The sequence below is a fragment of the Neopelma chrysocephalum genome, unplaced genomic scaffold (genome assembly GCF_003984885.1).
Source record: "Neopelma chrysocephalum unplaced genomic scaffold, ASM398488v2 Primary Assembly neopelma1_61b, whole genome shotgun sequence".
Taxonomy (NCBI): Eukaryota; Metazoa; Chordata; class Aves; order Passeriformes; family Pipridae; genus Neopelma; species Neopelma chrysocephalum.
In genome coordinates this window covers 325765-353282 of record NW_020897717.1, presented here as the reverse complement: position 1 = coordinate 353282, position 27518 = coordinate 325765, and the positions used below count along the sequence as shown (strand labels likewise).

Sequence of the window (27518 nt, the reverse complement as noted above, 5' to 3'; positions counted from 1 at the left end):
CAGGGTGCATTCAGCTGTGGCAGTGGATGACACAAAGGGGAGGGAACGAGAAAAGCACAAATCCACCGAGAGGTACAAATCCATGCCCAAACTCCCAGCCATTTAGATTAGTTCAGAAGCAAGACAGAAAACTGCAAGAGAAAAGGAGAGAGAGAGGTTGTGAGCAAGAGAGAAGAAATGAGACCCTGAAAAAACAACATACTATTCCCGCTCCTCTCTTTCAGTCTCCCAGCGTCGGCGCCTGGGGGCACAGAAACAGAAAGGGAGAGGTTACAACCATGGGAGTAGGTGCTGGGTTTCCTCTTTCATAGGGAGCTATGCACCCAACATGGCTTCATATCATCCTGAAGAAGAGAAACCTGCCAGTGGTCAGGCTGGAGAAGATCCTCCTTCCAGAGCCCACCAGTGGCTCCGGATCCAGAGCCCCCACTGGCCCAGGGGCAGAATGGTTTGCTGCCAGCTAAGGGGAAGCTGGCTCCACTGGGAAGGTGGCCTGGCTCCACACTGTGGACATCGCAGTGAGCTCCTGAGAGGCGTAGGAGAGACTGTCTGGACTGCCTGGCTGCCGTCTGAGTTCCTCATCCATGTCTCCTTCCCATCCAGGCAACCAACACACTTGCATCCCACTCTCAAAAAATTCTCATCCTAACCCATCGATGGGCCAAGCGGCAGGGGCTTCTCCCTGGGACCCCAGTCCTTTTGATCCACAGCCCTTACCATAGTCATGCTGTCCCTCCCCCTGCGCTTATCGGCTCTCCCTCTCCAAACAGCTGGCATCCCTCTGCCTTTCTGCCTACAGCCACTGCTCCCATTCCCTTACCCCCAAGGTGCTCAAGCATTGCCTCCAAGAAAATCTAGCCCTCTCTCCTCACTGGAGGCCAGAGCTGTGCAGCCCCTGTAGCTACCAGTCAGCACCTGGGTCCAGATTGCTTAACCCTGAGAAGCTGCTGCCCTCTGCCATGTGAGGTCCTATATGGCTATCCCTTTCTCCTCGTTTTCCCTGCACTGTCTCGCAAGGCTGATTTCCCCAACCAGGCCAGGAGAGGAAGGACAGAGGAGCTACAGGGACACAGCTACAGCTGCATATCTAACCCTATTGAGGACCACTTATCTAAACCAGGAGAGTTCCTGGTTCAGTGGTGGAAGAAAATTACTCTTACTCTTTCCACTGTTGTGCAGTGAGTGCCGAAGAGCATATTACTTGACCTTATATTGTCAAAGGAACCAAAGTGGCTAGAGCTCAGCCCCATCTGAGCCTTTGGGCAAAATGAGCTCACGGAGCTGATTAAGATGAAGGAAAACCTACCACAGCCAGCCTTCAGAAACCACACTTTGCCTCCAACATGTCACAAAGCACCACAGGCACAGCAAACCTCTCCCCTGGAGAAAGCTGGACTACATGCACAACCCCTCTAGCTCAATCAAGGAAAGTTCCTTATTTCTGCACTGGAACAAAATAATCACTGTCCTTCCTGCTGCTGATGGCAAAGACTAGAACTGCATCTCACTCTGCTGTGGAGCTGCCATCCACAGTGGGCCCTGCCTTTTGCTGACAGATACTGGAGCCCACAAATGCACCGGGCGGGAAGGATCCACATCCAAACCCATTCCTCAGCACTTGGGATGCGAGCTAAACTCACGTCAGCACAGCAATACTGCACTTGGAAATGCAGCATACCACTTTCAAGTGCTCTTAACAAGAACTGCACGCAGCAGAATCACAAAGACACCTTCAGAGGCTTAACAAAGCCTTCACTGTGGCAGCCCTCACCCTTCCTGTGACTTCTTGTTCCTCTATCCTCCTTTCATCTGCTGTTCTTCTATAAGGGGCCCTGCACACTTCTGTCATTGTAGGGACATAGGTGATATGGAGCCAGTGGGGACCATGTGCTGGGAGAAGGATGCTGTAAGAAAAAAAGCCAGTAAGCAGGGAATTTTTTCCTGTTCCAGTAGCTCAGGGGATGCAACTGGCACGTTTGCCTTTCCTCCTCAGCTCCACAGGCACACACAGTGGGATTTCTCTCTTCTGCCTTGTGGGAAAGAAGGGTACCACTCATACCTTATTTCCCTGCCCCTTTCCCATGCATACCTGTCAGCATCAGTCACCAGGGCCAGGCGTCCGTAGTCCCAAGCAACTTTACGCAAAATTGAAAAGACAAACAACAGTACCTGGAAGAGACCAAAAGAGAAGCTGTGAGAAAAGGCATTGTCCAACTCTGTCCTTGTCCTCTGCATGCAGAGCCACGGGAACAGGGAGGGGAGAGAGTCCTCAGCTAACAGCACACTGAGACTGTAGGACAGCACAAGTTCCCCAGGACTGTTAAATCAGACTATCTGGATAGTTGTAGGAGGCAAACGTACAGGACGCAACACGCAGTAACTAAGGTAGCCTCACAGGATCAAAAGGCCCTGAGGTCTCTAGGAGTTGAAATGATGGCTACAGCATCTTTGGTCCCACAGTTTCTAAGGAGGAACAAGCAAAGCCTTTTGAGTGGGTAAAGTTGCAGGAATTTGGCACTCTAAGTGGGAGTTTTGGGATGCAGGACTGGCCCACTTCCTTAGGGCTGCAACACCCTTCCATGAGGCTCAGTGTGGTTGCATTGGAGTTATGTCAATAGCGGCTAAGCCCGCAGTGACTAGGGTACACGATCAGGGCCAGAAAGTTATCCAGCAGCAAAGTCAGAGATGGCATTTGGGGCCCTCAATTCTAACCATCTGACCACAGTCATCCATTCTTGGTTAATTAGGGGAGAAGCTGCTGAAGAAACAGCAGGCAGACTTACAAGAAAGCACATAAAGTCAAGGGCTAGGACGGTGGGCACCCCGCCGAAGGGCAGTCCCTGCAGGACAGTGCTGCGGATGCGCGCACTGTAGCAATAGTCCTTGGTGCTGTTGTTGTTGTTGCATGTGGAGGCTTTGCAGGTGGCCCCTGTTGAGCCCAGGGTGGCAATGACGTAGGGAAGCATCTCTACAGCTTCATCGTCTTCTCTGAGGAAAGAAGAGAAACAGTTGGTTAGACGCACCATCCAGTGCCAGCTGGATGACAACGTAGCCCTGCAGGAATTAGGGGCCAACCTTGTCCACTAGCTCAGGCTTCTCTGCGCTACAGGATTTTCCTGGGACCAGTGTCCAGGGACAAGGTCATCTGGAGAAGTCTGCTGAGTCTGGGAGCACTAGAAGAACCCAAGTTCTTCAGCAGCTGTGGTCCCACCATGCACAGTCACAGAGCTCCCTTCCTTGTTTGCCCGCTCTCATGCCATATAGGTGCACCTCTTTCCCCAAAGACTACTCTTCTTCCTGAGAACAGTGTCTCATCTCCCGCTCCTCAGCAGGGAGAATATTTAGGTACGGGAAAGAACGAAAGGGTGGGGTGGTGGGAGCATGAAGTCACATCTGAATGATGGAAAAAAACTGCTATGGGACAGTTGCTGCATCATGATCCCACAATTTCCTTTGCCTGTCTGCATAAAGCCATTAGCTTTATTAGGCTGAATCATTCACCCTCTGCTTACTGAGGGCCTCAGCCTCAAGCTCCCAGGGTACCCATCAGGGGTTGGTCACACCCCCTGCTTGGTTTCTTTCCATCCTCTGATTTGGATGCATTTAGATGGAACCACACAGGGCAGAGAGGAGGCTTAAGCTCCACTATTTAGCTGGTCAAATATTTTATTTATTTCAGTGCCCTCCCCAAACTGTTACAAGGCCCACAGTGGCATGCAGGTCAGCATCACTGCTTGGACATGGGGAGATCCTCCTCCTGTACAGAGCAACTCCATGGGAAACACAGAGAAGACCATGCTAGGAATGGATAAATGCAAATTGAACATCATTGAGATGGTCTCATAAAAGGACACACTCATAGCAGAAACATAACCACTCTGTGGAACAGGGGAAAGAAAATCCCATCAGCTGCAAAAGGAACAGTGATAACAGGAAGATCTACTCAGGCTGCTGATCCCTAAGCCATTCCTCTTATCTAGCATGCACAAACCACCCCAAATCCTTCACTACTACTATGAACAGTGCAGAAAGGCTGGATAGCACAGTATCATTTCTGGGCAATGCTCAGGGGTTTCTGGCCCAGAAATGTCATCATGGTGGGCTGGGCAAAAGAGCCATCACTTGCCCAAAGGATAAGAAAGCTACCACCACCACTGCCCTGTGGTGGTTTCAGCCTCTCATCCCACCAGCCCTGCCCTTCAAGTTCTGCATTGGATGGTGACATTAGCAGAGAGGGTGCAGCTCCAGCTCACGGTATATCCTGGCAATCTCCTGCCTGGCTGCAGAGATTTATCAGTATCACAGCACAATGCTAGCTGGATAATGACCACAAAACTATTTGCTGCGGTGACCTAGAGAGCTTGGGTTCAAAGTGATCCCTCCCAGCTTAGCTGGTATGGATGCACAGTTGCAAATCAGCTGAAGCATCGATGACAAAGGGCAGACCGAGGAGCAAAAGCCCATCTGGGTACAGGCATTGAGAGGGGGGCAGCCAAACTGGAAAAGCCACAAAGCAGCCTGTTAAGAGAGAATTCACAGGTACAGAGCTGGAGCAGGGCTGCCAAGAGCAAAACAAGGGCGTAGAAAAGCAGGAGAAAAAAACCCAAGCCATGATATCACAGTTGGGAACAAACTGGGAAGCCAGGGAGGATAATTCACCTTGTCTGAATTAACTTGGAAGCTCCAGGGGACGGATGGGAAAAAATGGTGGAATAAGACTCAAAGGAAAGTCACTCATTTTGGAGCATGAATGGTTACACTCCTCTGTAAGTACAGCCTAGATGGACTTACTGAAAAGAGAAATACCTCTCAATCCTCTTTTGGGGAATCTTGTAAACTTTTAGGCTGGAAATAGTATTTTGCAGCAATGAGTTCCAGATGTTGAATAAAAGACTATGGTCCCACTGCAACACCTCAGCCTTCAGTTCTCCTTGCATAGTGAGAAAAGGCAAAGAAAAAAAGCATTTGCTTTTTCTAGACCTACTCACTCTAAGTGCCTTCTCCTTCCCAGGACACAAGATGTCTTCTAGCTCTAACCACTCTCACCACATATCCCCAATATATCCTCTCTTCTGACCCTACAGAAAGGTGACCAGAACCACATACAACATCCTGGGTACAGAAACGACCTTGACTGCCTGAACAGCATCCTGATGCTCTCAGCATCTCTCCTTATGCGCTACTCCTTATGTGGCTGAGCACAATTTACTTCTCTGATGGCATCTTTGCGTACTGAGGAAAAGCATCTTTGTAACCAGCCTGCAATCCTGCTGCCCTGAGTAGCCACAGTAAATTAAAAGCCAGCCATGTTCCAGAGCAAATAATTCCTTCCAATACACCTGGCTGCATGCTTGTCATCTTCTCACACCACTTCGCTTCACATGGTGTCACTCCGGAGTTGCTTCACTTTGACAAATCTGAATGACTCCAGGGTACCGGCAGATTTTTGGGTGCCTTGCTGCAGATTACCTCTTCTGAATCATTAATAGTGAAGGACCTCATCCCTCTGCTCTTGTGAAATTGCTCATTCACTCCTTGGCTTTGTTTCTTGGGACCTCAGCCAGTTTTTGATCCAGAACTCTACATCGCCTCCAGTGGACAGTTTTCCTAGTCTTTTGTGAGAAATTTCAGAGGTTTTCTGAACATCCAAGCAAGTTACACAAGTTTGCTGAATACTACCTATTATTTTACCACAGTACTGAAAGACTTGCAACAGATCAGGGAACTATGATTTTCCTCTGCAGACACCCAACTATTTACCTCATTTCTGCACGTTTTATAGCCCTGTTTTCTGGTTGTCTTTCTTAAAAGAAACCAGGCTCATATGCTCACATTGCCCACAACCCTATAATAAACATTATTTATACAAACCATTACATATTGAAGATAAATTTCGCAAGCCTATGGGTAATTTAAGCCACATTTCACAGAGGCAGGTCCCAGAGATATATTTTTCCCCGAAGCCTGGAGGATGGACTGGAGGTAAACCTTCCTAGCCTCTCCAGTAACCCAGCCAGAACCCCCAGTAATGGGAAAGATGTGGCATATGCCCTTCCATCAGTCCAGTCAAGTGGTACAGCAGCAGTCAGCACCATCCTTAGGTATGCAACCTCCCACCTAGTTGGTAAGCACAAGGGGCTCCCCATGGAGACTGAAAAAGCTCCCAGGAAATGTTCAGAGCACTTCTGCTCTTCCAGCTCCCTCAGCTGCAGTAACATCTGGCAACAGGCTAGAGGTGACCTGCCATCACATCACTTTAGGTCAGACCCCCCCAGGGTTATTCTGTGACTGCAATACCAATTAGACAACCAAGAAAGAATCTTTAGTTACCAACTCTGAAGTCTTGATCAACAGTGCCTACCTATCATCCTTCACCAAAGGCCTTTCCCAAGAGCCTTTCAGCTGAGCAGGAGACTGGCTGCTCTTCCCAGGCACAGTGCAACCCATGGGCCTGGCAATACCTCCGTCCTTGCACTCGGTTTGCACTTTGGTCTCAGATGCTCGCTCCAGGGGATGCTCTGCCTCCACCCTCAACCAGGCAGGGCACGCTGCAATGTGTCCAGTGCTGCAAGGTGAAGGGCTGGTCCTGGAGGCAGCTGATGTTGGGTGCAGTGTTTTAGGTAAAGCACAGGCAGGGAGGAAAAGCAGCACTTGCAGCAAGCACAGTCTTGCGGTGCAGCAGCATACTTCCCAGTTACAAAAGGAAATCTCTCCGCAGCGCAGAGGAGATGGGGATTTCTCAAGCAACAGCTACTCCCCTCCCCAAATACACACCTGATTCCCTGCCTCCACCAAAGGTAGGTTTTGCAAAGCTTTCTGTTCAGATCCCACTGCCTGCTTCTAGGGAAGGTCCCTGCATGTTTCCTTACACCTTATGCTGCCACCACAGGTAAGGAAGTCCCTGTGACAACACAACAGTGCTGCACTGGGACATGGTTAAAGGTGCCTTTCCTGGTCTCTCCTTCCCCTCAAAGGCTGTAGAGGTCAGGGCAAACTTGGATCAGCCTGGGCCAAGATGCTAACATCAGCATGAGCTCCTAAGCATTCAGAGCCACGGCACAGGGAGCTGGTGGGAAGCTGCTGTGAGGCTGCTGCAATGGGAACCAGCTTAAGGTGTCCAAGCCCTTTCCTGACCATAAGTGCAGCTTCTCACCACAGCAGATACTGGAGCCAAAGAGGTAGCAATAGCAGGACATCAAACTAAGTCCCATGTGAGCCTAAGTCTTCCCTTCCTGCACTCTGAACATTTAATGCTGACTTCCTCAAAACAGCATGAACAGCAAAGACAAATTTGCCAAAAGGTATTTTTAGCTCTTATTCAGCAATATTGGACTCCATCCCCTTCTCGTCCCCAGAGAAGCCTGCTCCCTGCCCTGCACCATAGCCCCTACATCCCCAACAGGACCAGCATGTCCTCACTGTCCCATGTTTTTATCCACATCTGTCAGGAGCAGAGGCATCCTGCTTCCTAAGTGAAGTACCTAGAGCACATCCCACCAGGTGCTGCAGCCCCAGCCCCTGCCTGCTAAGCCCTGTGCAAACAAAGCCCTGGGAACCACTGCTCTCAAGGGCTTGGTGGCCTCAGCAGGGCAGGGCCTCTCCTCCTCGCCTTTGTCCTTGGCTTGCAGGTCAGCACAAATCACTGAGTTTTCCTCTTGGATGAGCACCCATCCAAGCAGCCAAGCAAGCCTCCATGCTCCCATCCATCCATTGCAAAGAGAAAGAGAGAAGAAGGCGGAGTGAGGCTGGGAAGACCAGGATTACATGCCTTGGTCCTTTACTGCTGTGACTCAGCCTGCAGAGTGGGCATCAGGATGCTTATGGAGTCATCCCGCAGTCTGGGCAGGGGGTGACACGCAGCAGAGATCTGAGGGGCTCTTGCCGGGCAGGGGACCAGCCTGTTGAGGAGGCTGTCTCACTTAACTCTGCTGTGTCACAATGTAGCCAGGGCACACAAAAACAGCACTGCAGGCCCCCCTGAATGGAGCATTTCCCATTCTCCTCACCAGCTCACCCTGGAGTCTCTGCCTCTCACAGTCAGCACTCCAGTCCTCTGCCAAACCCCTGGCACCAGGGGGAAAGAAGAAAGAGAAAGCACATCTCTTGATGCAGAAGCTGGGCAGCCAGCTCACTGGCAGACAGATGCACTGACATGGGCAGGTGTCTATCTGTGTTCTTCCAGCCACACCACTGATGTCAGCCAGACGTGAGGAGGTGACCCAAGAGACACTTGCAGGAAAATATAAATCAATAAAAGCATATGGCTGAGCTTGCAGCCGGAACGATGTAAGCACAAAAGCTACGTTCCTGTGTTTTCTCACCAGTAAATGTTAATAACTTCATCTGTAATTAGAAAAGCGAGACTGTGCTCTGGTAGAGACCCATTTCTTTATCAGAATGTGACAGTCTCACAGCAGGCTGGAGGTGCAGAGAGGTAACCAGATACCAGCAGGTCTGAGGTTACAATACCAGAGATTTCCAGATTAAAAAAAAGCAACTCAAAACTTGCTAAATCTCTGGGGCATGGCATTCAGGGAGGTAAGGTGTGTTTTGGTTCTCAATCCCAGAGGGTAATGCAGGCATGGCCAGTGCCTTGCAGACCTGCTCCTCTAGGATCCTGTTGGTATCCCAAGCACCATAGGTAACTTCTACTGTGACCCAGGGGACCTGAGCCCAGAGGATGTGGCACCCTGAGCCCCTACCTGCCAGGGCAGCACAGACCTGTCTGCACTGGGCACTTGAGGACCCTCATGTAGCAGCTGACACCCAAGGTTGATGGAGCCTTTTCAACCTCCAAACAGCCACTTCAGTTACCTGCCCCTCAATGGCACAGCCCAGCAGAACTCTGTACAAACTGCTTGCAGCCACAAACAGACCACAGGAAGACTGACTCTTCGCAAGCAAGCAGGGAATGGCCTCTGGAGAGATGGGGAGAAGGGGGCTTGCAAATTAGCTGAAAACCTTTCTAAGAGTACAGCAGTTAAAAAAAAGAGGAAAATAGCACTCTCGCTGCAGACACAGCAGTGGGAAAACTGCCCTGTACCATGCTTCAGACCTGGCATGGGGCTTCCAAGCAGCTGAGGGCTGGAGAAGTGCTGATGTGATGGGTGCAGTAAGGAGGAACACCATCTGCAGGCCAAGGGAAGAAGCATGAAGAAGCAAATGTGCTACTGGTGCATTTCCAACAAGCCTGGGCAAAGCATTGACAAGCATACAATAAGGATCAGTCCTTATTGTGACCAGGAAGGAAGAGGGCCCGCCAAAGTCCTATGTCTCTATGCCTCCTTTCCATCTCCTCCAGTCAACATACAAAGCTCCCTGCACACTTTACTGTCTGTATGAGCTAGCCAACCAGCCACCAGGCCTCCAAAGCTTTGATCTGGCAGGCTTGGCTTCTTCAAAGCAAAAATTAAGTGCACCTTTGCCCTGGGTATAAAGTCCTTCCATCTGGCTTTGCACCAGGCCTCAAATATCTACAAGCAAAGAGCATTACACCTTTCTTTTGTGCATATCAGCTCCCAGCCCTGGTGTTGGCAGGTACCGTCACTGTCACGGCCAGCCGGCCCCGCGCTGCTCGGAGCACCGCCTTGCCGCAGTCCTGCACTGCTGGTTGTGTACATCCTGCTGCTCGGGAACCCCTGGTCCTGCTCCCAGCACAACTGCAAGCACTGCAGACCACACAAGTGACTCTGCTAGGATGGTCCCTGGCAGGGATGCTAGTAGACTGTAACAGGAGGGAGCATCTGGATCCATGAGAAATCTGGGCTTTAGTTTCTCCTAAATGCAGAGATCACAGAAAACTTCAAGAGTAAAACAGGACCGAAGCATGGCTTCCCCACCTGAAAGGAGGAAGAGAACTTTTCTTTAAATTTCATCTTGACCCTGATAAGAAGGTGATCCTGGAGGAACATATACTTTGGAGACCCTTGCTTACCTCCTGGGGCTCAGTATGGAGGTGCTCCTTTGTTTGAAGAACTCCCCTCCCTGGGAAAAACCAATCCACAAGCTGAGGAATCCAAGCATCAGGTAAATCTTCAAGTTTCAGGTGAAACCAAGCCATTTTATTTCCACAACTTCATCTTGACAGTCTTCCTTTGACCAGGCCATGTAACACTTATCCCTTGGAAGTTTATTTTCTCATTCATGCTTTTCATTAAGAAGAACTTTTGAACGCTAAGTTTTATAAAGGTCAGGGAACCATTGATTTCACAACTCTGTCCCTTTTAAAATCACTCAGGATAATCAATCACAAAGCCTTGCCTTTGCCTTTGAACATCAGCAAAACCCTTCATGCTGCCTTCGCCCACTGGAAACTGTCTACCTTGCCAAGTGATACGGATTTAGCTCCAAATAGCTACGTTTTTTTTATGCCTGTTTTTTACAGGAACTCCCTCCAATCTGCTGGTAGTGCTTTCAAGTCGTATGGTGCCCTGAACATAATGTACCATGCCAAGAAGGGCTGTACCATGGCTTGAAACCCTAGTACACTGTGGTTTCATGCTCTTCTCATCTCAGCTGGCTAATCTGTCCTCAGCCTAAGGGCAATTTTGGTGTTTTGCTCCCACATTGCACACTGTTGCCCTCCTACCTCAATTTTCAAATCCATTTGGACTGGGTGCTCCTGGGCAAGGGGTCTCTGTCCCTGTCTGGTCATCAGGGAAGGGCTGATGGTGTCCCCTTCCCCTCCAGGGAGGTTTGGTGGAACAGTGGCACCCACACAACACCATGCTGCAGCTCTGTTGCTGAGAAGGCAGCCCAACTGTCTCCACCGGGCTGCAAAAAACCAACACAGCCATGGCACCTGGCATTTCTGCACCATGAAGGAGAGGTTCCTGGTCCCATGTTATCTGCCTACCACTAGGGAGTCTTGATGCCACATGGACACCCCCAGTGATGTCCCATAGAGACCTATCCATGTGTCCCATCGTAGTCCATGGTAAGGACCCATCTCTTCCTCTGCCATCAAGAGAAAAACCCAAACCTATCAAACAGTTCTCCACATCAATCAGCTCTCAATCTGCATGGCAGAGTCACAGTCACTGTGATTTACATTGAATTTTGAGTGTTAGATTTCATGAGTCACCAAATCAAACACTTTAGTTCCAAATATATCTATCTGTCACTTTCCCTTCAAGCTCCTGGGCTGTAAATCTTTCAGAAAGAAACCAAGATTGTCTGCCAGCTTGTACTTTATAAAAAAATACTGCTTACTGTTTGGCTTCCCTTGTTTCCTGTAGGCATATGCTGACAGTGATCCAGCAAACGCAATAAATAATTTGAGCAGTAAGGCTGACATGCTGGACTTCACGTTGTATATTTTGCAGAGCAGTGGATATATGGCAACCAAGGCACATGGTTGGGAGTAAGCCCCAGAAAACAAGGCTTCCTCACTTGTCACCCAACACCCCAGCAGCAGCAACTCCACCAACTCCCAATGGACTTTGAGCAAACTCAAGGATGGAGACTTCACCATCTCTCTACACCAGTGGTTTTCAGCTTCTAGTTTATGGATTCCAGTAGCACAAGGGCTGTTCCTCAGTGGTTGCCTTCTTAGTTGTCTCCTGAATGTCTATTATCATCACTTACACTACCTGCACATGGTTTGCACTTTCCCTACAAAATATCTGTGGGCCTGCCTCAGGCTGGCTCTCTCATACTTCACTTTTTTAGGTGAGAGTGAGTATTCATACCGGATCTTTACTGCACAAATATCACTTTGGCTTTCAAGCACTGTTAAGGAGAGCTGTTCAGGTGCATGACATCTGGCTTGGCTGAAACATGAACCAATCTCCCTGGTGATCTTATTTACTCTGAATTTTTTCATGCCTCCCCCATTTCTGAAGTGAACAAATGCCATCTTGTCCCTTTTGCACAGGCACATATTTTTAGCAGGAGCTCTGCACCTCTTATTCCTTTTTGTTTATCAATAAGCTACCTCATCTTAAGGCTTCTTGTTTATCTCTGATCTTAATGCTATTGTGCATAGGGGGTATTAACATACTTGTCTTCCCTCAGGCCTTATATCTGTCCCCTACCAGTCACAGATTGGGTATTCTCATCTGCACCCAGCTTTTCCTCTTGAGTGAAACATATGTGTGTGTCTCTCATAAAACCAGGTTTTTAGCTAGTCTCTCAAGGTCACATTGACTGTTTTCTCCTCCTCACTTCTACATGACAGAAGTCTTTACCTCCTTGCAGCACAAAACTCAAAACCAGAAGAATTTTGTTCACTTGGCACAATTACAATGACCTACCTACGCAGTATGATCAGCACTTCCCACCAAGGAAATCGTTTGGTGATGCAAGTCACCAAGTAGTGGCAAGGAGCATCTCTCAGAGTAGTCCAAGTCACCTCTCAGGGCTCCACAGCATTGCCCCAGGGGTGGCAATGCATCAGCCCTGGAAGCATCCCTACTCCTTACTCTGCAGCATGCAAACTGCTTGAGAACTCTGCAGTTATTGGGGGTAAGCTTCTCTCTTGCCTAGTCCTCCTGCCCCAAGCACCGACAACATCACACAGGATTAGGGCATTACCTCTCTTGGATGCTACTTCAGAAAAACTTCATGTCCCTTCTTTTAGCAAGTGCTCTATATGGACATGCAAAAATCGAAACCCTGCATCAATTCAGGAACAGTGGCAAAAGTGGGTGCATGTGCTTAAAAGTAGCATCCCTGGAGACGGTGTTTAATGGCACACATAAAAACCTTCCTACACATCAGGTGAGGAAGCTCGGCACTAGCAAGGAAGGGCCCACCAGCCTGGCTCCCTCATCCAGCAGCAACATCCAGGATGCAAACCAGAAAGCCCAGAGGGAAACTCCTTCCCTTGTGGGCACTGAGGGACAAGCTGCCAGGTGCTGCCAGGGTGCTGCATGACCTCCAGTAGGAACAGCCTCTGTGTTGCTCCTACAACAACAGGAACATCTACTCCAAATCCTGGTACCTGCACCCTTCCTATAACAAATAAAGGCTGACTCTTTTCCAAGGTCCTTAAGCAGATTGCAGCCTCAAGTGTTTGCAATTTGCAGGCTGGAGATGTTCTCACCTTTTCTCACCATCCTTATAGCATTCCTAAGGTAGTGCTTGCATTGCAACCCTGGTCTACAAAGGACCCACAGCACAGCCAAGCACCAAAGGTCAAGGTAATCACAGCCCTGCGGCAAGCAGAATTGAGCTCCCTTTACAACATCATGCTGAGTTGTAAAGAGATTTGGCAGCAACAGCAGGAGGAGGAAAGTCTTCAATTGTTCCTCAAGAACAGCAGACATCAGCAAAGCGCGCTCACAGCGAGAGGTCTGGATACAGCCAGCAAACCAGGATGGTTATAGGAGAACATCTAGGAATTTGCTTTCTGCATCTGCTGGGGAAATCACAACAGCAGTCAGAGCTCCAGCAACAACAGCACAGCCCAACCCATGGCACAGCACCAGGGCAGTACACACAAGGTTGGCACGGCTCCAGTACAACAAAGTGCAGCAGGGCAACCTTGGCCACAAGCATGTCCAAACTAGGACATTGTGATACTGGAAAAACCTTGAGGCTCTACAGCACAGAGTTCCCCTAATGCACTTTGTTCCAGCACCTACTGAACGCCATTAAGAGACAGATGTTACTGGAGACCAATGTTGAGCTCCTGCTGGGCCCTGAATAAGTAACAAAGGTCACAGCAGAGTGAGATGGAGATTGCCCTGAAGCCCTCACCCATGCTGCAGAGAGATCTGCTGGACTTCACTGGCACATCAAGGCCCAGAGATGTCCCAGTTCTTCTTCTGCAGGATATTTGCTCTGATGCTGCCAGAGAGATCTAATCTAGAGACATCTGCCCAATAACCTTTACCTGCCGGGAAAAATGAGAGTTGAACATCTACCTCTCAGTTTTCAGGGCAGCTCTGCCTGCTTCTGACTGACAGGGCTGGAGTCCGCAGGCAGGAGGCACTGGCACACACCAGGCTGGGGATGCCAGGCTCTCAGCCAGCCACCAGCACTTGAGAGATGCTGACCGAGCTCTTCTTTTCAATGGTTTCTCTCCACTCCATGGGGCTTGGCAAGAGGAGCTGGGCCTGGCTTGGGAACACAGGGAACAAAGCGCCGGTTTGACGCTGGGCACAGAGATGTTGGCATTCAGCAGAGACCAGGAACACTGAAGTGGTACTTCAAGGCAAGCAGGCCGGCTCCCAGAGCCGCAGATAAAGGTGTGTGAGATAAAGTGGCTGCTTGGGCTTGGAGGAGGACACTGAATTTTTGGCAAGCTGCGAGCTTCAAGTCATCCAGACTCTATCTTAACATTAGGACAAACAAAGAAAGAGTACTTTAACTGGATGAAGCTGCTCTGAGTCACTGTTTACCATGGAGCACAGCTCCACAAGAGCAAATATCAAGCCTATGAGAGTCCACTGAAGACCTACAGTTCCTCTTGCCTGGGGTTCCTCTTGCCTGCAGCCCCAGCTCAAGCCACGGTGCTCATGTCTACTAAGACCACCAAAATCCTAACTTGATATGAAACAGATGGCTGGGAGGTCACCTCAAAACCAACGTGGAGCACACCAAACACTGTGCACCAAGGGCTTCTGGAGGTGAGGCCATGAATGGCCCTCCAGACCAGACACACCAGCATCACACAGAAGACCAGATAGATATCTGACGGCCCCCTCAGGCATGCCTGCCAGGTGGCCACAGCATTTCCTGGGCTCTGCTGCTCCAGGCTGTTGTGCTGAAAGGAAAACAGAAGCAGGTGCTTTCTATGGGCTTGAGTCTGGAGAACACTCAGGAGCAGCTAAACATCATGGCCTGGAGCTACTGTAAAGCAGCCTGCACATCTGAAGGCTGCTTTCCATGGAAAGCACCGCCCTAAACAGAGAGCAAATCAGTGGGGAACAGCCTGCTGGGAGCCGTAGCAGCAGCCCTGAGAGGGACATGCTCAGAAAAGCTGTGCTATTCCCATCCTGCCACCTCCGCTGCCAGGCTAAACCTTCAGCCTCAATCCTCATGTATCAGTGAGAGCCAAGACCCATCCCTTATTCTGGCCATATTTCCTGAGACCACCTTTCCTTCCTAAAGCCCTCTTTGTGCTTCCCGATGTCTTCTAATGCCGAAAGAAAACAGCGTGGTGGGTTCAGGTTCCCTAAGCCTGACGTGAATCTCATCTCTGACCTTGCGTGAAGCCTTGAAGTTTGAAGGTCACCCTGTACAACCCTGAACCCTTCCCCAGGTACCGGCAGACAGCAAAACATAGGCAGGATGCGCTGAAGCATGCCATAGATTTCTACCAAGGAACCACATTCCTGGCTGTTCATCTTCTATGGAAGGGAAATCTGCCTGTATGGACTGATTTGAAGTGCAGCATCATAGAGACGGGCAGGAGGGGCAGTACATCCAAATAAAAAGGAGCCAGCAGACCCCAAAGGCAATCAGGGTACCTTGAAACAACAAAACTGATTTTTAGTGGTTCACATGAGTGAACATGCTGCTCCATAACTCATTTGATGATCAAGACAACATAGCACATGTATTGCATAAAAAGACAAGCCACCCAAATCTGTGGCTGAGGCCTCTGATACAACACAACAGAACAACAAGCAGTTCCTCCAGAATTTTCCTTATAGGCATGAAGTTTGCCTGGCCTTCCCAAACACATCACAGGAGCAAGAGCATAAAAACAATTAGTAGCTTATGGCATTCTGAGATAAATTACTAATTAATATCCCAGATGAGGTTAACACTTAGTATTTCTCCCAGTGCAAATCTATCTTTGGCAGCTTTTTAAGATATTCCTTAAAGAATCTTCATATAAAAGAAATGACCCCTGCTCAGGAAAGCTCCTAAGTACATACTTTTATTGGAACACCTTCACTGAACCCATTGTAACATAAGTACACGGGTAAATTAAAGTGTTTACCCAAAAAGGGACAGACTTGAGCACTGTGCTCTACTTCAAGCACCAGATCTTTTTCAAGACTATTCTCTGAACTCTGGCTATGTGCACCAGTTATCAACCCAGCCCCAGCTGAGTGTCTCAGGGTAAGGGCAGCAAAGACCAAGTATCTTAATCAAAATTTTTCTTTGATGATGAGAAATAGGTCCCTGCCATACACATCAGAGCAACTGGTTAAATAAATGATCCTAGACCAGAAAGCTTTCTTCCCTTCCTGGGGAAATGATTTTGGTAGGTTGGAAAGGCACACCATTCCTCCCAGTTCTGCTTCCAAATTTCATTATTTCTTCTTCTCGCTGCTCCTCCAAAAATACTTCTCTCCCTTCTCATGAAGGGGATGGAAGATTCCTTGCTCCTGCCTCCACCCTCCTCAAGCCAAACCCTGTACACCTGTAACTTTTCCAAGCACACCTCTACAGCCTCTGTTTCCACAGCTGATGTCTGTGTGCTCAGCATCTTTCTAGCTATATTTTGCCCAAATGTCCAAAGCATAGATATGGCTGGAGCCAGAGGGACAATGGTACTGCAGTCTCCTTGCTCTGCAGCGCAACCTCTTTGCATTCTTAGCCTGAGAGGCCAAAGGGTTCTCTTTCAGTCACGTCGTGGCCAAATATCTAAACCCCAACACCCTGTCATCCTATCTCATCCTCTTGCTTCCCATTTCCTTCCGGCACAGCTGCTTCCCATGGTGCCCAAACTGTCCACAAAGAGAAGAGAAAGCTAGCCTTTTTTTTAATTTTCAAATAAACATAGTAGTTTGACAAGTGTCAACTGTTATATAGTGAACTTCAGTTTTCCCATTTATATCAACAAACATTAAAACATCACACTTGTCTCATTTTTACAGAGAGGGACACACCTGAATCTTGTTGCCAGACTTGCAACTGATCATCAGCATCAGGGCTTGCCTGGTTCTTGGGAAACAAACACAATCAACAAAGCCTTTGTGTATCCATTTTTGTTACAGGGTATTTTGAAAAGGTCTCCTGCACTAAAGCACTCAAGTTCCCTCAGAGTTACCCAAGCAGCTGTATGATCCAGAGTCTCCTGCACTTCTAATGGAGCAGGCAATCTACAGATACCAAAGGCAGAGGCAAACTCCATTAATGTATTATGGAGAAGAGACTTCCTAACATTCACTTTTCAGATCAGGGCACAGAAAGATGTGCTACACACTACAGATGAGGCAGAAGTTTCTCACATGGCATTTTGCTTTTTATCAATGGATAAAGCGCAGTCATACTGCCTCATTTCACATGCCAGTCAGGCTATTCCTGGGATGCCTTTTGCCTGGCTCTTCCAACATGTCCCAATCAGCTCAGAAGAGGCAGACCAATACTTCACAGGAAAGCCTTAGGCAGATTTAGGTGTACATGGCTTAAAACACAACCCAGATAATGCAGAGTAAGGACAGACAACACTGCTTACTTGAGCAGCAGACTCCACTCCTCAAACTGGGGAGCTTTTAGATTCAGTCTGCCCTTTGCAAGCCCCCCCCCCCCCCCCCGAGAGCTCCCAGGCAAGCCCAGCTATTCTTTTCCCCAGTCACCCTCCTGTTTAATAGGGGGGAAGGTTGCAAAGTCAGCTGTCCCTTGCCTAAAATCACCCAGGCATACCAACTCACAGCTGCTCCTTGAATCACAGCCTCCTGCAGTGGGTACATCCCGCCTGCACCCTATGCTGCTGGGGCTTTGAACATACCTTCCAGACCAGCATCCAGAGGGAAAGGCACGTGGCTGCCCCCAGAACAAACCTGACAGCCACACTTAGTCCTCCAGGGCCTGAAAGGGGAAAGTACAGGTATGCAGGAGAGCAGCACCTCTTCCAACCTCTCCTCCTGGGCAGCCAGCACCACTGCTGCTGCCCTGCCCACCTGTTTATGCCCAAGGCTTGCCACAGCAATCCTGCTACAGCCCTGTGAGTGAGGAGGCTGGAATTTCACAACTGGCACCCTGCTCTCTGCTTACGCCACTTGACTGGCATCCCAGTTAAAGACTCCGAGAATCCCTACATACGGAAATCAGGTCTCCATTGAGGTAGTGGTACCAGCCACCAGGCATGGCTGCTGGGAACTGACTGCCGGGTCTGGTGGCAGGGACACACATCCTGTCAGAGTCAGTGACGAGAGCTCTGAGATCAGCTCTGTCACACGCAGCTCTGCTGGGCTCCACCTCATGCACATACACAGGGCGTGTATGTGTGACTCATTTACTGCAGCTCATCAGAAATCCACAGCCCCAGCAGTGTTTTAGGGTCAACGCTTGCTCTCCAAGTGGCACAGGCATAGGGATGTGCGTGTGTGTGACTTGACAGCAATGGAAGAGAGATCCTTTGCTTGGTGCCTTCCACCCAGCAGCCCGGTGGGCACTGGAAAGCATCCCAGGGCAGTTACCTGCTCATCTTGAGAGTCACGCAGATGCTGGCTATTACACCTTCTCCCAAGTCAGGGACCATCTCAACAGGAGGAAGCTGACATCTATCAAGCCCCAAGTTTTACCCCACTGCTTGCCAGTGGCAGTACATTTGTCACTACATGAAACACCTGCAGACCCTCAGGGATAACTGTAGCCCAACACAGCCATGTGCACCTCCCTCCTTCCTCCTGAATCCTACTTGCTTTCTAGACTCTTCCAATACCCCATCCACACATCATAGATTCATAGAATCATTAATGTTGGAAAACACCTGTAACATCATCGGGTCCACCCATTAACCCAGCACTGCCGTGTTCACCATTAAACCTGGTGCCACATTCACACATTTTTTGAATACTTCTAGGGACAGTGATTTCACCATATCCCCGGGCAGCTTGTTCCAATGTCTGGCCACTCTTTTAACAAAGAAATTCTTCCTAATATCTAACCTAAACCTCCTCTGGTACAACTTAAAGACAATTCCTCTTGTCCTATCACTTGTTACTTGGGAGAAGAGACTGATCCCTACCTGGCTACAAACTTCTTTCAGGAAGGTTCAGGTGTCCTGAGCCTCTGTTTCTCCAGTCTAAACACCATCAGCTCACTCAGCCACTCTTCAAAAGATTCGTGCTCTGGACTCTTGACCAGTTCCATTGCCCTTCTCTGGACATGCTCCAACACCTCAACATCCTTCTAGTGAGAGGCCCAACAGGGTTGGCAGGGGTGGAAAGCTGTGGATGGTTTCCCAGGGCCAGGGAAACAAAGCTGGAGCTCAGGAAACATCCTCTCAGCCATATGCACAGCAGCCCCTCAATGAGGGGTCACCAGGGCCCCTGCATGCCTCAGCTGACCTCAGAGCTTCCAGGCACAGTCCTTCTACGCCTGTGCTAAGTGCTCACTAGCAGAGAAAACTCCTTCCAATATAGCATCAGTTGCCTATTTATAACATGCTGTTTACCAACACCAAGCACTCTCTCCTTGGAAGCGGAGGATGAGATGACTCAATGGAGCATGAGCAAGGGAACTTTCTTCTGTCATGGGAAGATGATAGGACCCTGGGAGGGTCACTAAGAGCTGGGTGCTGCAGCATGGCTGATCACCTGTAGCTCTCTCACCAATGCAAGGAGAGTCAAGGGCACACTTAACCTTTTTTAACATTAGACTCTTAAGCTCTGGGACTATCTTCCTGTGAAAGGATGAGATCAGATCCAGCACAAATGACCATGTCAACGTCCCCTTGCCGCCTGCTCTGCGCTTGGGAAGCACCAAGTGCCAGCAGGTGTTGAAGTACCAATTCAACATGAAGTCTCTGAAAACCTCTTGACATCTCCTGTGCCCCTCTTCCAGCAGCTCAAAGCACGGCTGGTTGCTAAAGTGCTTTGACAGAGCTTCTTCAGGCAATACGCATCTCCAGGGGAACCATGACCCTGCCAGCCAGCCGTCTTCTGGCAGGTTGGTGGGGAGGCAGCCCCCACTGCTTACCCTCACCCACCTCAGCTCTGGATGGTCACTCTGTCTTCCATTTGCTCAGTGCCCCTCGGAAGAGTTAGATTAGCAGGGTTGTATAAAGCAAGGACACCTGACTGCTGAGGCATTAGTGATGGCAGCCTTCAGCAGCGGGCAGAGATGAGCACTACAAAGTTTGCTATGTGTGTCAAAGTGGGATGGGGGAGGAGAGGAATTACAACTCCAGCTCCCCAAGGCACTATCTCATGTTTGGGATACTGTCCAAGAATACGCTCCTGAGCAACAGCAGGCAAGAAACGAGTGCCTCCTAGGGCTCCTTAAATTTTTCAGACTTTCTCCCGTGTCCAAGCTATACCCCTTCCTGGGTGGCTAGGAAGAGACCCCACCAGATGTTATTGAACTGCAAAACCATATGGTGGCAGATCAGTCTTGAAGTCCTTCCAGGTGAAACAAACGGTACCAATCCTGTCTCCTCCCAGAGCCATCATCGCATTTTCCATTTTTCCCTCGTGGCTGCATCCAGCCATCTCCTGATGCCAGGATAATTTTTAGAGTCTCACATTTTCCCCTCCATCCTTAAGAAAGTTATTGCTTTCCTGTCCTCAAATAGCCAACACCTCTTCCATCTTACCAAACTGGTAATGGACCTCCTGGCTCCATTCCCCTCTGTCATTCCCCAGATCTATCTCCTATGCCATTGCACTTACCAGCCCCAAATGGGCTGACTAGGATGCACATTTACATTAAGGGGCTGGATCAATTTCTGAGTTTTTAACCTTTCCTAACGGACAAGGGAGGGTTGATGTCAGGGACTTTACCAGAAAGCCTCAGCTGAGCTCTGGTGCATGTTCAGCCAAGGCTTGGAGTCCAGAGGCATGCCTGGAGCACACCGCCTCAGCTGCAGGAGCATGGGGCATTGTCACACATAGGGCCCAGGAACTGCTGGTCAACTGCATAACAAGTTTTGGCTATAAGCCATTCACTGAGCTTGCCCTCATGTGCCATCATCCCTTCAGCATGGCTCCTCCTCACCAACAAGCCACAGGCTCAGTGGGGGTACAGGCTTCTGCACTCCATCCACTGCCAGAGGTGAAGGCACCAGCAGCGTTGCCCATGCCTAGGATAATCCTTTGCTCTTATTCATCCTCCTGGGTCACCTCACTACCTGCTGCTGGGTCCCCACTCACTGCCAGCTTCCCACACATTCATGTGGCAGCTCCTGGCCATCTCCACCCATGTCCCAGCCCACTCACTCCTCCCAGCACCAATTCACCCGCCCCCAGCACTGAGTCACTCCCCACTGCTCATGACCACGCATTCAGCCTGCCTCTGGCACCCCCACCACCCCGAGACAGAGGGTGAGGTGTCAGCACTCTGCTTTAGAGAGCAGCAGTGAAGCAGAGTGGATCCATGACGCAGGAGAACCTGGCTGTGTTCTGCATCCCACACAGCTGCATGACTGTGGGCATGCTGGTCCATGCCTCTGTCCATCAGAATCACATACAACCTCTCCCAGGGAGATCATGTACTTATTTTCCAGGCATTGGAAAGACACTCCACTTTCCAGATGAGATATACTAGTAGCACACAAGTATTTCTTGCTGCTTGCACCCCCACCTACAGTCAGCTGAAATCCCTGTAGAGTTTTGAGGAGTTAAGAGTACATCCTGGAGCTATGGACTTCTGCTCCCACTGGCAAGGTCCAGGAAAGTGGCAGGGGACTCTCGCTATCCTGCTACCACTTCTTCTGCAGTGGCTTTTGGACTTACCCAACTCCTAGATAAGCAACACCTGTCTTGTAAGTAGCCACAGGATTATAACCAAAGATGGTTTGGGATTGTTTCCCAGTTGCTTGCCAGGGTAATTGCAAGAGCACAAGCTTCACGATGCCTCCGCCAGCTCGGTCATTGCCAAGCACCCACGGAGATGCCCAGGCAGGCAGCAGCACACCTTACAAAGTTTTGCCACTGCTAGTTTAATCTTCCATCCAAGGTCAGCACTTAGACTCTTCAGGACCAGGTAAACTCACTGCCTTCAGGGAGGGGGCAGTGGTACCAAGCAGCAAGTTTGACTCAAAGAATGAGAAGAATAAAACACTCCCCCATCCACCTGTGGCCTGAGTCACAGGACTATGCCAGCGCTGGCACAGCCCCTCCTGCCTGCAGGCAGCATCCACCTTTGAGTATCTGCAAGGAGCAGTGGGTCTGCAGGGTGCTCAGTGCACCCAGCTGCTGCTCCCCATCCATGGACTTTTCATTCTACACATGGTGCAGCTATTACATGTCTCCTCCTGCTACCTGTTGCTTGTCTCCACTGTCACACCTTCTCCTTTAGTTCTTTTCTACCTGGAGAGGTAGGGTTCAAGTTCACATTAGGGCCAGGCCAGTCCCCAGCCCTCTGGGGGATCCCAACATGGGCAGCACATATGCCTGGCAATTTTTCTTTCCCCCCTATATCCACAACCATCAGATTAGGAGAGTAGAAACCACATCTTGATTATTCCCTCTGGTATTTGCTTTAGCCCCACAGAGCTGGGGAAGGAGCAGGAGGTTCCTTCCCCACAGCACCAAGCCTGTCTGAGTTCAAGTTTGGACAACACTCTCAAACACAGTGTGATTCTTGGGGTGTCCTGCATAGGGCCAGGAGTTGGACTGTTATGATCCTGATGGGTCCCTCAGCATATTCTATGATTTTATGCACCAGCAGGCCCTCTTCCTGGACCTTCTTGCCTGCCTGCTTAGCAAGAGATGGGACAGCTGTTCCTGTCCCACCCCATCCCCTACCTTAAGAAGAAGGGGCAGATTAAAAAAACAAGCCAAGAAATCAAAAAAACCCAAACTCAAACCACCCCCCTCCAACCATATTTGAGTTTCAAACCCTGTTTGATCCTGAAATCTGCCTGGCACGTGGCTCCTGCAGGCAAAAAGGGTATGAAAACGTACACCTATCTAAGCAGGTAGGCAGAGCAGGAATATCAAGGCTGCCAAGCCCTGGCGCTGGGGTAGGAAGAGAGAGTGTTGCCCCAGAGCTCTGCTTGGAGTCTCCAGAGCCAGCTCAGCAAGGAGGAGCTCGTAGGAAGGGCGGGCTTCACTATCAGAAATGTACATTCCAAGTGAAGGGATGCTCTGAAATGTTGGAGTGGGCTGGGAGGCAATTAGAGGTTGATCAGGATGACTGACAGGATGGAAACAGCTAGGGGGCTCTATTTACCAGCCACACATTTCCAGCAGTGCTTTCCTATCCAGACATCAGTCGCTCCCATGTATTTTGAAAACAGGCTCAGTAAAACCGCATACCTCCTACTTTGATTGCCCCATCTCTTCTCTTCCCTAGATTTCCAAGCTCCATCTAGAGATCCTGTTTGATCTTTTGTACCCAGCCAACCCCAGAGACATCTGCAAGCACAGCTGTGTCAGACACAGAGACAAAGACCCAAGCAATCAACATGTCTCCACAGGCGTAAGTCTGCTGATGGAGGTGCAGTTATACTGGCAAAACTGCTTCTCAGTGTTTTGAGGTGGTGGAATAAAACCAGACTTTAAAAGCAGGAGCATTTTTTGCTAAAATAATGTATCAGCAGAGCAATCAAAACATGTAGTCCTACACATCAAGCAGGCCAGAAGCTGCAGGTGTTTTAAAGGAGGCACCTAAAGCACCTTAGAGACAAGACCCAGCCCATGCTCAGGTACTGTCACCACATCACATTTACTTGCGAAGGTGCATTCCTCACCCCATACCCATCAGAGGAAAGCTGAGCTATGGCTCCTACTTCACAAGACCCTTCTGGAACAACTCCAGCTGTTCCACCCTGTAGCATTCGACTCCCCAGAGGAAAACACAAAGGCTTACTGGGGTTATTCCCTGCAAACCAAAGCTCTGCTCTCATCAAATTGAACACAACATTAAAGAAAACAAAATAAAGAAGTGAAACACTGGGTTCCCCCCCACCTTCTTCTTTAAAGCACATCAAAGCATTTGCTTTCCCCTGACTTGAAACCATAGTCAGGAGCTATCTACTAGCTTTGAAATTCCCCTCCTACCCCAGGCAGTAATAAAACATGAAGACACAGAGCGTAAGATTCCAGGAGCACTAGGCAGCAGGAGAGATACATCCTGTCAGGCACACTGGATCATTTTTATTTTTAACAGCATTACAGCATTAGTGGGTGAAAGGGAAATCACGGATGTAGCAAGATTTTAGTGAGCCATCTGCTCCGGCATCTCACCCAGTCTCCCTCTTGAGGTCTCTTCACTGGACTAGGGAAGAAATGTCATCTCATGGACTGCAAACAGGCATAATGACCCTAAATAAACCAGCAGCTCTAAGTGACAGAGCACTGCAATACAGGCTGGCAGAAACCAGAGGCAAAGGTGACATTTCGTTTCATTCATCATTTTCACCAGACAGGGTGCTGAGTCTGGATGGGTGTTAGGTGTTGGCTGCTCCCAGGTACCGGTTTGGCAAAGAAGCCATGCACCACAGAAGAAGGGATGCTATCAATCATTTGGAGGCAGATGACAGGCTGGGGCAAGCAGAGGCAGGGAACAATTCCAGAGGCACATACACAGAGAGTAGACGTAGGTTTGTCAGGACATTAGCTGGGGCCAGGTGAGTGCTTTCTTTTACTGGAGATGTCTCCTCATAAGGTAGAAGGGTCTCAAGGAAAGCCTTTCGACAGATACTATGACAGAAACAACAAGTAAGAAGAACAAGAAGCCCAGAGAACAGAGGTGCACTAAAAAATTAACAAAGACATGGACCTCCACATGTGCAAAGGGAAAAGGCAGAGCTGGCTGCATGGCTCTGAAGGTGACTGCAGTTCTAGCATCTCACCACAGAGGTTTTTTGCCACTGTTCACAATCTGTCATTTCTACCCTACCAAGCTATGATACACAGTCATAAGGTATGTTATGCTTATGTAGGATAACCAAGTCTCACCTTAATCTTTTCCTTGATTAGATAAACAGATTGATCTCCTCATGATTCCCACAACAAAACTATCTCTCCAGCCTCAGATTATCTTGTGACTCCTTTCTGCAATCTCTTCAATTTTTCAGCAGCCTATTCTGAGCACTGACACTGGATTTAGACAACATACTTTAGTATCAGTCTCCCCAGCATCACCTACAGCAGTAAAGTCTCATTCTTACAGCTACTCACTGCTGCCTTTCCAGGTGTAAAATGTTTCATACAACTGCCAGGCTTGAAGGGTCCTTAACAGGTCATCTGACAAGATTCTTTGCTTGAGGCACAGTCAGTTGCAAGTCATCCATATCTACAGACTTTTAGTTAATTCGTTCCAAAACAAACACACCCCCCTCAACTCCACTAAAACCCCTTCAAGATAGCCTCAATTTCTGCTTCCAGTATCCCAACTGATATTACAGAAAACCATTAAGTTTGGACTCCCTCATTACAGGTAAAGTGAATTCCTACCCTGTCTTCATCACAACTACAGACTTCTACAAAAGTACATTGCTGTACATTCTTCAAGACCATGAAGTTCCCTCTTTCACCTTTCTTCCTCAGGCTACACAGCCCTAGTTATTCTCATCCTTCCTCCCACAACATACTTCTAAAGACCTTAATAATTGTTGCTTTGCTGGATACTCTGTTGTTTGCACACATCCTTCTCCAAGAGTTGCACTACTTCTGAGTCTGGCCCTTCAGCAACATCTCATCTGTGTAAAGGAGAGCACTAATTGCTTCCGGCACCTTAGAGGTCACTCCTCACATGGCCTGGCACAAGGCTTTCCTCATGTTTTTCTGTTCCCCAGAAAAGCACTAATTCACCCTACTCCTAAACTTTGGCAGTAACATCTTCCCCCGCCCTGCCTAGCCAGGGTCTCCTTATCAGATAGAAACCTTTCTGAGTACAGCTTTGCAAGTAGATGAAGGTCCACATAAGGGATGCTTCCCACCTCCTACCCCGTCCTCCTTTGTTTATAAGGCTGACACTTGGGGCAGTGACACAGATTGACTTAATTCAAGATCTATTACATCCATCGCCCCCGCTCAGCTACGGGGCAGGCCATCCTCTCAGGCAAGGGCGTTGACTGACCTGATACAGTACGTTCCAGACAAATGCATGCTGGTGGATTTTTAATCAGCATATTCTCCCACCTCCTTAACAGAAGAAACACTAACTACTTAACTGTTTATGCTAGATTACTTAGACAGGCTGGATATAGTCCAATTTTCTTCCCCTGCATTTCAAGGGATCAAACCTCAGAACCTCCCTTTACTAAATGGTGTCTCAGGTGGCTGCTCACCGTGTAAAAGTTGCCTCAGTCTATAAGTACTTTCAGGGAAATTTCATAAAGCTTTGCCCACATGACCACATCTAATTTACCAAAACGGTCTTGTCACCTGTTCTGATTTGTGCTTGGATTTACTTTTAAAATTAACGTGTCACCCCTGATCTTCTTTGCAAGGTGAAGACAGAGTTCTCACATTTTATTTGTTCCTCTTTTCCATGTAGCCAGGAGCTAATTCCTTCTTCTTCAATAGTTCAATAAGCTCCTTCTGCCCTAGCTGGGAGTTCACACTGAGTTTTGCATCCACTGCAAACCCAGTTCCTTCCTCTCAGATTTATAACTTTGTGACTAACGCCAACTCAATATTGCCTTTTCTGCATTGTGAGTAACAGCGAGTCCCGGGGCAGCTATCGCAGTTCAGCAGACACACAACAATAATTCACTTCCAGGTCTATGCCTCAAGCATAGACTTAAAGCCCAGCAAAACCAAATCACCAACTTGCATACACAGTCATCCTGGAGAAGATGTCAGCTTTACCAGCATCACCTGAGAGCCTCGAGAGCTCAGTGACTTCACACAAAGGCAGTATAGACCATTAGCACACAGAGCAGAGGGATGAATCCCTTTTAAGATCGTCCTTGGGACCCCCAAAGGCACTAAGTTTTTGGCACAAGAGCCCAAGTATCCTGAGGCCATCTACAGAGACCATCCCCAGTCTGGTTCACTGCCGAGTACTCTCTACTCTCCAGCAGAAGACATCAAATGTTGATAATCATTTCAAGGAGAAGACAAGGCCTGCTGCCATCTGAGTTTCCTCTAAGTACAAGATTATGCCAAGATTCGTCCCCCCACTTTGAAGGGACTCACAACAGAGTCTACTAAAAGCCACTGTTTAATTGGCAAAAGCAGGGCCAGGCCAACTCTCCTACTAAGTGCACTCTCATGCGAAACTGCACTTGTAAGAGTAGCATTCTTCCCCCTGACCCATGTCAGCAACACATCAGGAGACAGTTGGATGATTTAAGGGAGCCTGTCAGAGCAGTTCTTCCATGCTGGTCAACAGGAGAGAGCACATCATCTCCCCACAGGCAATACCACATGGTCTCCTTGTCGGCGTGACACAGCCAGAGGTCACATCGCTGGTGGCAGCTGGGTGTCTGCAGGGTGATGCTCTGCACTGAGCTGGGAACAGAGACCTGCACAGAAACAAGTGACAACATCCCTAGGGGAAAGGGAAGAGGGTGTCAGAGCAAGCAACTGCTCTGAACACAGAATTACAGGGGTGCAGAGGGGATGAGCACATCCAAGGAAGGGATATAAGTAGCTCTGGCAGCATACAGTCCTTCTAGGAGGTGAGAGGGAACAGAAGGACAGGAAAGGTCTGCAGTAGCCACTCTTCCAGACAGAGAAAGGCAGGGAGATTTTTCAGCTTGCTACTCAGAGGTA

General features: G+C 49.1%; 1 protein-coding gene across 2 annotated transcripts in view; it reads right to left on the bottom strand.

Moving 5' to 3' along the window:
- The window catches only part of TMEM63B (transmembrane protein 63B), a 47924-nt gene that overhangs the window by 16097 nt on the left and 4309 nt on the right, over positions 1–27518 (bottom strand). The window contains exons 2-4 of one of the 2 annotated variants that reach the window (XM_027681926.1): positions 2784–2988; positions 2090–2169; positions 203–241 (exon numbers count right to left, since the gene is read on the bottom strand). In XM_027681926.1, coding sequence (XP_027537727.1) covers positions 203–241; positions 2090–2169; positions 2784–2966 — 302 coding nt within the window. In that variant the 5' untranslated portion in view covers positions 2967–2988. The remainder of the gene's footprint in view (positions 1–202; positions 242–2089; positions 2170–2783; positions 2989–27518) is intronic. The other variant, XM_027681927.1, reaches the window with a different exon arrangement.